At 52.5% G+C, this 11,911-nt stretch overlaps 1 protein-coding gene across 2 annotated transcripts in view; it reads right to left on the reverse strand.

The window, feature by feature from the left end:
- Positions 1 to 766: 766 nt before the first annotated feature.
- CMTR1 (cap methyltransferase 1) overlaps positions 767 to 11,911 on the reverse strand; it is a 57,934-nt gene continuing 46,789 nt past the window's right edge. For both annotated transcript variants that reach the window (XM_060021892.1, XM_060021891.1), the window contains exons 14-24: positions 11,283 to 11,339; positions 10,463 to 10,520; positions 9,881 to 9,949; positions 8,765 to 8,896; positions 7,737 to 7,859; positions 6,965 to 7,056; positions 6,037 to 6,105; positions 4,612 to 4,659; positions 3,514 to 3,626; positions 2,788 to 2,896; positions 767 to 2,138 (exon numbers count right to left, since the gene is read on the reverse strand). In XM_060021892.1, coding sequence (XP_059877875.1) covers positions 2,006 to 2,138; positions 2,788 to 2,896; positions 3,514 to 3,626; positions 4,612 to 4,659; positions 6,037 to 6,105; positions 6,965 to 7,056; positions 7,737 to 7,859; positions 8,765 to 8,896; positions 9,881 to 9,949; positions 10,463 to 10,520; positions 11,283 to 11,339 — 1,003 coding nt within the window. In that variant the 3' untranslated portion in view covers positions 767 to 2,005. The remainder of the gene's footprint in view (positions 2,139 to 2,787; positions 2,897 to 3,513; positions 3,627 to 4,611; positions 4,660 to 6,036; positions 6,106 to 6,964; positions 7,057 to 7,736; positions 7,860 to 8,764; positions 8,897 to 9,880; positions 9,950 to 10,462; positions 10,521 to 11,282; positions 11,340 to 11,911) is intronic.

Below are 11,911 nucleotides of genomic sequence, written 5' to 3' on the forward strand. Positions count from 1 at the left end.
GCGGCAAACACAGACATTCCCCTCCCTCCACCGCCCCCGAGCACAGCCCTCTACTCCCAGCACAGGGGCCAGGAGGGCTGGGAGTGGGAGGCTGGAGTAAGGCTGAGTAGGGCAACCAAGAGGATGAAGGGGCTTGGGAGCCGAGATCACACCAAGTAAGTAAACGCAAGGAAAGGAGTTGCCCTGCGAGCTAAACTAAGGCTGTGAAACATTAAGGAAGGAATCTGGGGGCCCAGGTGAAGGAGCTAAGCAATGTGTAGGCAGCGGGCTCTAAGGGAGAACCTGCACCGGTGATGGGACTGGTGGAGAAACGCTAGCCTAGAGCAGAGAGGGAGAGGCGCCATCAGCACGCGCACGGCCTCCAGTGCAGACGCAGAGCAGGGGAGGTTGGCGGGGTCAGCGAAACCATCTCTCCCTTTCTCTCTTCCCCGTCTAGTGGCACTAATTGGTTGGTCTGACGCCTCTGTTATTTTAGTCACACACATTGATCCTGGATTGTCACATTGCCCTGCCGGGCTGTAGGTTCATTCATCCTCTAATCCCTGCTTCTCACAGGAGCCACATAATTTTGACTCTTCCTTGGGCCCCTCTTTGGCAGCAAACAGCAGCCCTGAGCTTGGACAAGGCTCTGATTAAACCCACCCTCTTTTCTCCCCTCTTGAGTACAGCTTCCTCCCCTTCACCTCCAGCCCAAGCTGTTTCATTCACGCAAGTCCCAGACCACAAAGCACCGAAGGACAAGCCCCAGCACAGAGCCACACAGGCATTAAAAATATGTTTATCTTTAATGATCCAAGATTCTGCAAGACACACTGATACCCAGAATTGGGTGGAAATACAGCATCTCAGCGGTGCTGCTGACAGCCTGGGGGATGCTGGCCTGAGACCCCTGAGGTGGAGTCAATTCCAACCTCATGGGGAGCCTCAGTGCCCTCTATCTATCTCCATGGAAACCAGTCTAGCACTGGGATGAGACCCTAGGGAGCCCACAGGAGCATCTCTGAGAGGTATTTCCCATTAAAAACAACCACAGGTTCCCTCCCCCACCCAAAGCTACTGCCCAGCTTCCCCCTCCACCCCGCCAAGATAGAGGAAATGGAGTGACCACAAAAGGACAAACAAAAGCAACTGTGCCTCCTGCTGGGGATGAAAAAACGGAGGGGGGAGGGTGGCAAGGTGGCTGGGACAAACGGGAGTGCCATGATGGCCAGAGGACTGAGTGCAACCCAACCCAACAGGACCTCTGTTACAGTGGGGCCACTACTGTTTGGCGCATAGAAAATGGCAGGTCTTCAAGGCTGCTTCCTTCCCTTCTAGAGCTGCCCGAGGTTTGGATCAAAAGGGGTGAGGCCCAGGAAGGCTCTACAACCCCAGGAAGCAGTCGCACCTACCACCAGACAATGCTACCTGCATCCTGACGTGGTGTCAGAGATGTGGGGTCCACATGCCTCCCTTCCCGGCCTGCGGGACGGTCAGAGGTTTGGGCTGGGAAGAACTCCAGGGAAGACCAGGAGAGGGTAGGGGGAGGAGACAAGAAAATCTCCAACTTGGCATCAAAACAGAGCAAGTTCAAAGAAACAAAACCTTGATTTATATAGCAGCTGCTCCTGGCCAGCTCACAACAGCAGGCCTCCTGCCTCTCAGGGTCGGCCCAATAAAAAGTTGGGCAAAGCAGGAGCATGGCCGCCCCCTCAGGGCACTGTGTGGAACTCAGAAAAGTGAGTCTACAGGATACAGGAAGGAATGGCAGAGCCGAAGCCCTGCTGCCCTCTGACAGACACATCCTCCACTGGCCCCATGTGCCCTGGGCCCTGACCTCAAACGTGCTGTAGGAGCTGCATCCTTCAGGCTGAGTCCCAGCAGGGGAGACAGTTCCCAGGCAGGGCTCCAGGGAGGGAATTCCAAAAAGTGTCCCAGAAGGCCCCAACTGAGCTCTTCAGAGGAGGCCACCAACCTCACGGCCAGGCTCAGGGAACGACAGGGCATTCGGCAGGGGTGGGCATCCTCAGGCGCTGTGCGTCTGGATGAAGGAGAGGACGTCCTCCTTGGACAGCTTGTCTGGGTCCTGGGGCTTCTGGGAGTCATGCACACGGATGCCATCCCCCCACTCCCAGAAGAGCCGGCCGTAGTAGCAGATGCTGGGGAGGAGAAGGGAGGTCAGAGGGCTGTACCCACGTGGAGCAGGACCAAGAGCTCACCACCCATCCTGGCACCCGTGACTTCGGGGATGGGTGTTCTTAAGAGTGTGTGTGTGTGCACTGGGGGCAGGGGGGAGGGCAGGTCTCACTAATGACTCCAACTGAGCGTCTTCCCTCTGGCAGCCAAATGTACCTAGTAGGCCCTGCTCCCTGCCTTCCAGAACCAGCTTTTTTCAACACACAGCTGCTGCTGCTAATTGCATCCTACTGGATCCTTTAATTACTGATATTCCTGGTTTATCTGTCTCTGCTGCTCTAATAGAACAGTATTAGTGTGGTGACACACTGGTGTCAGTGGCTAATTACAGGCACATCAGGGCTACTGGCTGCTGTCGAAACCTATGACCAACAATCCGGCAACACACTGGGTCCAAAGGCAAGACTGTGGACCTCAGCATTAGCCCACACCCGGCCAGGGTCGGGCCCTTCACACCCAGGACCCCCAACCATCACAGCCATACCCTCGTGGGAAGCCCCTGCATGGGCAGCAGTCAGTCTCAGGACCCGGGTGTGCCCCGAGAGGTCAGGCTGGCATTCTAGCAGGAGTACCTGGGGCTGCAGGGGGCAGGCCTGGAAGAAGGCTACTTACTGAAATGGAGCAATGGCGTCTGAAGGGAGGTCAAAGGTAGAGTTCTTGGTTTTCTTGTTGTAGAAGAACTTCCTCTTGAAGCTTTTGCTGAATCCCATAGTCCATGGCTCTGACAGAAGGAAAGGGGGAAGAAGCCCAGAAAGGACACAAAATACCCATGGGGGACAGGTCAGGCCAGTGAAGGGCATGCCTTCCTTCACGCCCGTTCCTCCACTCCCATCCCCGCCAAACAGCAGCGGAGAAGAGCCTGTGAGGACACAGCCTTCATCACCCGCCCAAAGGGGCTCCAGGAAGACAACTAAGATAATTCTCAACAACTCTCCCCAGTCCCGCCAACCTGCTACCAGGGCAACATCTCTCAGGCCCTGGCAGAGGGAGTAGGAGTCTGTTAGCCAGAGGGTACTAAGGAAAAAGGATTCTACAGGTGATACGAATGGCCAAGCTTGACTTTCTGGATCTGCTGTTGCCCACTGCGAAGGCCCTTCTCCTGCCATGAGGACACCACGTGTGCATATACAAGTTGGGCTCCCCTCTCTCCAGCCCCAGCACAACCCCCCCAGGATCCACCGAAGAACAGAAGAGGCTCAGGGAACACAGTCCCGCTCAACATACACCTCAAAGAAATGCCCACCTCAGTAGGGAGCCCTTAGCTCTGGCTCAAGTAGAGTCTGGGCCAGTTGCCCTGGCTGAGGGAGTGGGGTTAGGGAACAGTGGCTCATCACCCACCATTCACTGTCCTGACAATGTAGAGGCCAGTGGGCACAAAGTGCCGGTCGTCCCGCCCTGTATAGCTGAGCTTTGGCGTGCCACTGGAGCCCTTGATGATCTTCATTTCCAACCTTGATTTTCCAGAGTAGGCATGCAAACAGGAAGCGTGAGTGTGTGTGTGTGTGTGTGTATGTGTGTGTGTGTGTGTGAGAGAGAGAGAGAGAGAGAGAGAGAGAGAGAGAGCCCTAACGTTAGTCTCTGGCTAATGTCAAAATCAGCCAACCAACCACAGTACTTTACCTCAGTTCAACATGAGAAACTGAGGCAGAGACTTGAGTTGCTCCAGGCCACACAGAAAGTGAGTTTGAGTGCGGTGCTGGGTTTAGAACTCAGGCTCTGAACTCCCAACTAAGCAATGGAGGCAGGGAAGTGACACATGCCCCTGCTATGTTGCTGCTGTTTGCGGGGTGTCAGGGTGACACCGGTAAGGGTAAGATCTGACTACGAGTGCCACTGGATCTTCAGTTCACCACCCATGGCATCAGTGTGGCTACTAAAGAGTTAATTCGGGAGCACTGAGACCCAGCCCAGCTCCAGTGGCCACAGGGGCACACCCAGGATGAGACCCTCAGATCTGAGCACCCTGCACACCGCTAAGATTATGAGGAAGCAGTTACACCCCCTCTACCCCTCCAGGCTCAATCTCTCTGTCAGCACCAGGAGCTGGGATTTATAGTGTTTCAAGCAGCTTGATGCTCTGCCCCTAGCAGGGACAATCGTAACTGTTACAGCATCAACAAGCCCGCTGGTATTTCTGCCTGACGCACACACCCCTCGTAACTGTTACAGCATCAGTGAGCCCGTATTTCTGCCTGACACACACCCGCCCGGCTCCCCTCCTGACAGTGCTGAATCAGCTCTTAGCTGGGGGGCCCTTGGCTGCAGCTGAGCCACGCAGGCAAAGGAGGTGGGGGGGCGGTAGAGGCAGCCACCAGGGCAACTCACCACCACACCCCTAACCCACCGCTACAGAAAAAGAGAACGAATCCTGGACACTGCCATGCCCCCCACCCCAACTCCTCTCAAATCCTGAGCTACCCTGGCTGAGTCACTCACCTGACAAAAATCTTCTCCATCTCCTCCAGCCTGTATACCTCCTTCACCCTGTGGACAGACGGACAAAGAGCTGACAAAGGATTCTTGGTGGGACACTTGTCTGGGCAGCAGCTGGTAGGCAGGAGGCTGTGCCTATCCTCACCTTCTGCCTCAGGCCCTGCACCACCCAACCCACCAAGAATGAGGACCCCTAGCCTGTCACTGCCACCCTCCACAGACAAGCCCTAGGTTTCAGAGCTGCCAAGCACCGCCTGGAGCCTGCCCCAGGGCACCCGGGGAGCGCAGCTATGGTTCAGGAAGTCAGGTGGGGGAAAGAGGAAGGTCTGGCAGACCAAGATGTGCCTGTCAGCATTCCCACCCTGGGTCACCGTCACCATCTCTAGAGGCCAGAACACCAAGGGCCAGGCTCTTGCCCAGGTCTGTCTACATGGATTTTAGGCCTTCCTGTAACAGAGTTGCTTCCAAATCGTCCTAATAGGCCTATTACCATTAGGGGTGAGGAGACCCCCCTACCCAGGACGCAAGGCTCCTGTTTGATGCCCAGCCCTCCACCTCTGGGGGCCCCTGAACACGCCTTTGGAACTGCTACTGAGTAAGGTGCCCAGAAGCCAAGCAACCAGACCGTCACAAGCAGCAGAGGCAGGACCCCTGGAAGCTGCTTCTCAGGAACCGGCAGACAGGACATTTTAAAGTGCAAGAAGAAATTACTTTTAGACTTTCAGAAGACTTCTAAAAGTGCATTCCCACTATTGGATTTAATCCTATGTAAATCTGTATTAAAAAGAATAATGAAAATTATTTTGATAAAATGTACCTCAGTCTCTAGTCACATGAAGCCCCAAAGATAATAACCTCAGACCTCAGCCCAGACTGGAAAAGTCTGTTCCATCTGTTTGCTCCCTCACTGTTACCCTCTAAAGGCCTAGAACTTTTACATTACCTAACGTGGCAACAAACCATGGCCTTCTTTCCATGCACCAAGGATCCCATTACCTCAAACCAACCTTTTCTTTTTCATGTTCAAAAACTCCCATTCCCTCAGCACCCTTTTCTTACCTGAAAAAAATGAAGAGGCCAGGATTGATATGCTAATGATATTCAAGCATGAATGTGTGGCTCACAAGGTGTGTTAGTGCTCTCAGAGGCATGTGTGTCTTTAATGAGGATGCCTTAAACCTGAGGAACGAACCTCTCCTGTGGAGGCTGGCCCACTGTGACAGGCAGGAATGGGGGATACTCTGGGGCAAAGGAGTCACCTACCCAGCACCCCCAAGCAAATCACTCAATGGCAGTCTGATCTCTAATGCCAGCCTGGTCTGGTCTCCTCCACTGAGCCCTCCCAGCCCTCACAGGACAGGGAGGCAGGCACTGGCCAGAAAGAAGCAATGGGAGAGGAGGATTTGGGGGGAGAGATGATCTGCTCACCTGATGGGATTCATGTCAGGCCGACTGGGCTTGGAAACAGCTTTCACAAATTTCTCAGCAAGCTGAATTCTACAATCCAAACAGAGTCTCTCAGAGGCAAGTAAGGGTATCTTTACCAGCACCTGCAGCCCCAGGGCACTGTCATGGCACCAGTGGGAGTACACTCCTGAATCTGCAGCAAAACTGCTCCAAGAGGCAGCACTCATGTCTCCCAGGAAGCCCACCCTTGCCCTTCTCCAGTGATGTCGTCATGAACGCCCTCTCCCCCACTCTGGATTCTGACCTCTACTTTCAATACATCTTGGTTGGTTTCCCTGAAGTGTAACTTCGGCTGTGTTCAGTCACCTCCACCAGAACTTCAAGCATCATCTTTATTCTGTGCGTCGGCTCCTTCACCCCAAACCACAGATACCACAGTACACCCACTCAGATGAACCAACTTAGGAGTGACTTCAGCACCATAGCGGTGTAAGATGTCTCTCCTTTTTGTACCCCCCTTTTAAACGACTGATTAGGAATCTATCCACGAACAAAAGTACCTCTGTGGGAGTTGTGGGATCCATAAACTGACTTAAGTGGGACCACCAAGAACAGAACACATTCTTCAGAGGAGAAGACCCTCCCTCTTCCCCATAAGGTCACCCTCTTGCTCAACCTTAAAACAAACATCACCTCTGATCTGAACAGCTGAGGCAAAATAGAGTGTGCTAGTATGTATGAAATCAAGGCCCAAGTCCTGGTAACTGGGAGTGTCAACACCAATTTCTCACCCTGCCCTTGGAACCAGCTAGTGGGTAGAAGAGGGAAACTCTGAGGATGCTCTTAAGCAGAGAAAGCCTGGGAGAGGCCCAAGCCACAGAGGCTGCCGCCATAGAGCTGCCCTGGCCCACCCCGGCCCACCTTCCCTCCCCCAGGGCCCAGGTCAGACCGTTGGTTAAAGTGCTGCTCCCGCACGTCGCTGCCATTCAGCACAAGGACATCGAGGATGTGGATGGCACTAATCTTCCGCTGGGCCTTCCCCTAGAAGGACAAGTATGCTGCCCACCCTGCCAGGAATTGGCCTGGGGCTCACTCTGCCCACGGTGGCACGCTGGCCTCCATTCTACACATAGCCGGGGGAAGGGAAGGGCTCTAAACACAGGATATTTCTCTCACCTCCCTCCCAGTTGATTCTCAGCACCAGGCTGGCCCATGCTTCTGAGAAGACAGAGGCCTGAGGTGATGGGTGATGAGCCCCCTTGAATCTCAAACCCAGTGAGGCTGCCGCCATGGTGCTCCAGCAGGCCCTGGCTTCCCACTCTGGCCAACTGTTCCCACTGACTGTTCTGAAAGTTATCTGTATGGCTGTAATACCCAAAGCTCATGGGAAATAACAAGTTGCTTCTTTCCCAAGGAATCCTTGGTCAATAACAATCAGCAGCTAAAAAATATGCAGCAGGTTCACCAGGGACTTTGCTACACAGAGATGATCAAGATCTCCTAAACATAAGGAGACTGTGGTCCTTCCTACCTGAATATGCCATGGCTTAGAGCAACTACTCGAGGAGGAGGAACAATTACAAAGCATTCGCCAGGCCTTGGGCCCTCTCAGGCACCACATACACATAACCCAGTTAACTCAGGGGGCATGGGGGCGAAGGGACAGGCCCAGCTGTTCCCCAGATGGCAGAGCCATACACGTGAGCAGAACCACCTCTAACCTCCCCTTTCAGCTCATGGACAATCTCCACAGAGAGCAGAGTGTCCCGGGGTAGCTCTGTCTTCAGGTCCAGCTTGACCCAGCGGTCTGACTGGCGGCCATCCCATGTGTAGATCTGAGACTTCTATGGGCAGAGAGAAAGGGCCAGGTCAGGCAGACAAAGACATTGAGTGGTGAGAAGCTCAGCTCTCAAAAGGGCTTTTAGTTGGTGGCTACAAGCTGATGGGGCTGGGAAATGCCAGAAGAAAAGGTCTCAGAGAGATTAGTCAGTTATACTTCGTACACTATAATGACAGTGTTGTCCTCCACTGCCTCAGTGGAAGAGGAGAGCTCTGACTCTGTCCCACTGGGAGGGAACAGGCTCAGGGCACTATTCAAGAGGCCTGAGTTCATGATCAGAGGCCCTCAAGAAAGATCCAGCTTGGTGTATGTCTGAAGTGGGTTTGGTGAAGGGTCCGGAGAACAGAGCAGAGCAGAGAGAAAGTAAAAAAAGATAAAGTGTGAGAGGACACAGAGAAAGTAAGTGAGGAAGAAGAGATAAAACTATAAAGACAACTCAGAGTGAAAAGAAAGAGCAATGAGGACTTTACCCAATTAAGATATAGAACTGCCAAGGTTTTCCCTCACCTCATTTTAGACTCCAAAGACAGGGGATGACATGGGATGGTGGTGGTGTTGCAAAGAAATAGCTGCATGGGCTCAAGCCAGCTTAGCCTACTGACCATCCTGCTAGCCTAGGAAGCTCCACATCACAAGAAAGGAGGCAGTGTTCCCTTTAGCGATACATGGAGGTGAATAAGCAAATACATGGATAAATGAAAGATAGAAAGAATGAATGAATGATATTTGGCTAACTTAGAGGAAGAAAGGAAGTGAAGTTTCAAGAAATACCTTCCCTGCAGTCAAAGCTCCAGCTCCCTGAAGCCAAGAGAACGTGCACCAAGTGTGGCAGGCAGCTGTCCAGATTCCCACAGACAGACAGCAAGCTTCCACCACCCAAGCTGGGTAGGAAGCCAGCTGCAGACTTACCCCCAGGCCGATGAGGAACTTCTGCTCACTGCCAGACACCATGCAGCGGTAGTCGAGCACTGGGCGGATCTTCTCCAGGGTTTTGGAAGTAAGCAGCGTGGGCTTATAGCTGAAGATGTCGATCTCAGTGCCCTGCAGCCCCGGGTCAGAGAAAACACGGCTGGGTTGGGGGAAGGGACAGGCGCTCAGTACGGGTGCCTGGGGGGTGGGGGGTGGGGCAGGGAGTTAGGGCAGGCTGGGGGAGGGGAGGGACAGGAAGCACTTGCTGTCTGAAACATGCCCCCTGCTCTACCTACACATGCACTAACTGGGATCTAATTCTGTCTGCTTGGAGTGTTCCTTTAGGATCTATTAGGAGAGCCTGGGAAAGGAAAGAACACCGAGTCCCCAGAGTACAGATCGATTTACCAGAGCTATAAGGAAATGTCACCAGAATATAAAAGCCTCCCCTTCACTAAAACTGAAGGCAAAGACTTGCAAGCAGTTGGTTTGAAAGCAGCTAAGTAATCTCTCTACCCATTCAGAAAAATTTACACGTGCTATTTTTTTTTTTTGAGGCCATCTTGAACCTCATTCTCCAGTCCCTAACCAGCACAATGGCCCATGATCTGGGCCAGATTTAAATAAAGCCCAGGGAAAAGCTGGAAGTCAGGTGGTAGGAAAACATAGGGCAGAAGAATTCTGAGGACCACTCACCAGAAACAGAACAGAAAGTCTAAGTTTAGGCCAGCTCCACTGTGAGCTCTCCTGGCAGCCCCTCCTGGCCCTCTGACCAGCTCCCCAGCCTAAGATCATCCCATACTTCATGTCTCCCCTGCAGGCACACTCACAGGACCCTAAACTTGCCAGGGAGTGAGAGCCAGCACCACCCTTTGGGCAGCGGGAATGCTGAACAGAACACATCTCGGGCCAAGACTCTTCAGGCAGCCTGATGGGCTCCCAGGGAACTCAACACCCTACACCAAAAATTCCCATCTGTGGTGGCCTCAGCCCAGCCCCGGGAACCCATGTGGTACCTGCACAAGCCCTCTGGAGGCCAGGCATCTGGGGGTCTCAGTGATACTACATCTAATTAGGCCTCTCTAACTTTTTATTTTCACCAGATACCAAGCTTACCTGGATTAGCTCGAAGAACTTAGATTTTGGGTCTGTGGAAGAAGGAGCAACTCTAGCCTGGTCTGGGATCTAAAACAAGACAGCAAAGAGCTTTGGTTTTCAAACGCATTTTTGACCAAGGCTGTGTGTGAGTTTACGCAGGCAAGGGCTTAGGCTCAGGCTGGGCAAGAGGAAATGGCACACAACAAAGGAAGCTGGGGTGGGGTGGGAGTGGAGTTGGCTAATTCAGTCACTGCTCCCTTTCAGGCCCTGTGGTAGCACACCCCAAAGGCCACTTACCTTTCTCTGGGGCTCTCTGTGGTCAGTGTTGCTACCCAGGGCCACCCGCAGGAAAATGAGGCCTGTTTACCCACCACCCTTGTCCTTGCTAACCAGCCTGCAGGGCTAAACGAGCAGTGAAAGGGCCGAGGAGGTTACTCCCAACAATGCTGAGACATCCAATTCTGGAGTGCTGTGAGGGTAGGCAGATCTCTTCATTGGGGCAGGGGCGGGGAACCCTAAGATGACCGGGTTGGGAGTCAGTCCCATTCTTCTTTAAAGTTTCCCTGCCCTGGAGCAAAAATGGGCTGGGGAGACACTCACCCCCCAAAGCCGGAGGCACTCTTTCCGGATCTCTGCCTGCCGAGGCTCACTCAGTGTCCTGGGAAAATGAAGCCAGTAAACGACTAAAACGTCAAAGGCATACAAGGAGTGTGCCTCCCGTGCACCCATCAGAACCCCAGAGAGAGGACGTCAGTGTGTACATGCACATACGAGGCCAAGTTGCCATTACACAGGGTGCTTATAAGACTCCCATGCCTCTGCCTCTTGGAGACAGGAGCTCAGATATACACAAAGTGAGATGGCCTCCTTGTCCCACCACAAAGGGAAGGGAGGAGACCACCCTCCTGACCACCCTGGATGTCAGGGTCCCCACACACCCTTCTTCCAATTACCCATCGGCACATGCTGGCTCCTCTGACAAAGGCCACATTGAGTCCATCCCAGGATGTCACCACGTCCCAGAAAGCTGAATTAACTTATGCTCACCCCCTACCAGAGGTTTTCCTTGACCAGTCCTACATCTCCTCTCTTGATCACTCTTTACTCTGTGTCCCCTGAACGTTAGATGTTCTACGCATGCTATGCCACTCTCCATCCTCTGATGCACTGTTAACAACTTTCCTGTATCCTTTTCCTGGCTTACCCTTGTCTGTCCAAAGACAACATAATCTTTGAGGGCAAGGTTCATGCCATATGCTCCTCTGGCATCCTTCACAGACTACAGCAAAGTATGAGATTAAAAAAAGTAGGTATTTTTAAGTGTTTGTGTAAATGAAATAAACAAAGAGCTCAGGAGGAGGAACAAAACACAAAGATCTTCCCTTGAAATAGGTGAATTCTGGAAAGGGGCAACACTCACGTGTCTTGAACAAAGGCATGGATTTTAGCCAGAGCTTTGATCTGCAGACTACAATGGCTAGAAGAAAAAAAATGATTTTATCTCAGAAGGATTACCAAAAAAGACAGCCAATAGACATCAGGACAGAGAAGTTTAGCCAGAGCAGTGGCCATCTATGTTTGAGGGAGGGGCTAGAGAGTCAAAAGAGAAACCCCTCGACCATACCCTTAAGGTACCTGATAAAGGCTTAGGGTAAAGCAGAAGAACTGAGTCAAACCCTCCAGACACTCAGATCCCAAGTCCAGCTAAAAGGAAGGTTCTGATAGCATCCTTAAAAATTTGAAAGCAGTAGTGAATTGATTCTTTTTTTTTTTTAAAGAATCTTAGTTTTGCAGGATCTTAGTTCCCCAAACAGGGATCGAAACTGTGCCCCCTGCAGTGGAAGCGTGGAATCCTAACCACTGGACCACCAGGGAATTCTCTGAACTGATGCTAAATAAAGCAACAACAGAGCGCAGACCCAGTTCAACTACACACTAAACTGACTTACCTGCACCAACAGCTGCCCTTTCTACTTTAGGCTCCATGACTCTTTTAGACACAACGTCTGGCTTTTAATTTTAAAAGTGAGACGTGATAAAGCAAGATGT

This window comes from Delphinus delphis, chromosome 10 (genome assembly GCF_949987515.2).
Source record: "Delphinus delphis chromosome 10, mDelDel1.2, whole genome shotgun sequence".
Lineage (NCBI taxonomy): Eukaryota > Metazoa > Chordata > Mammalia > Artiodactyla > Delphinidae > Delphinus > Delphinus delphis.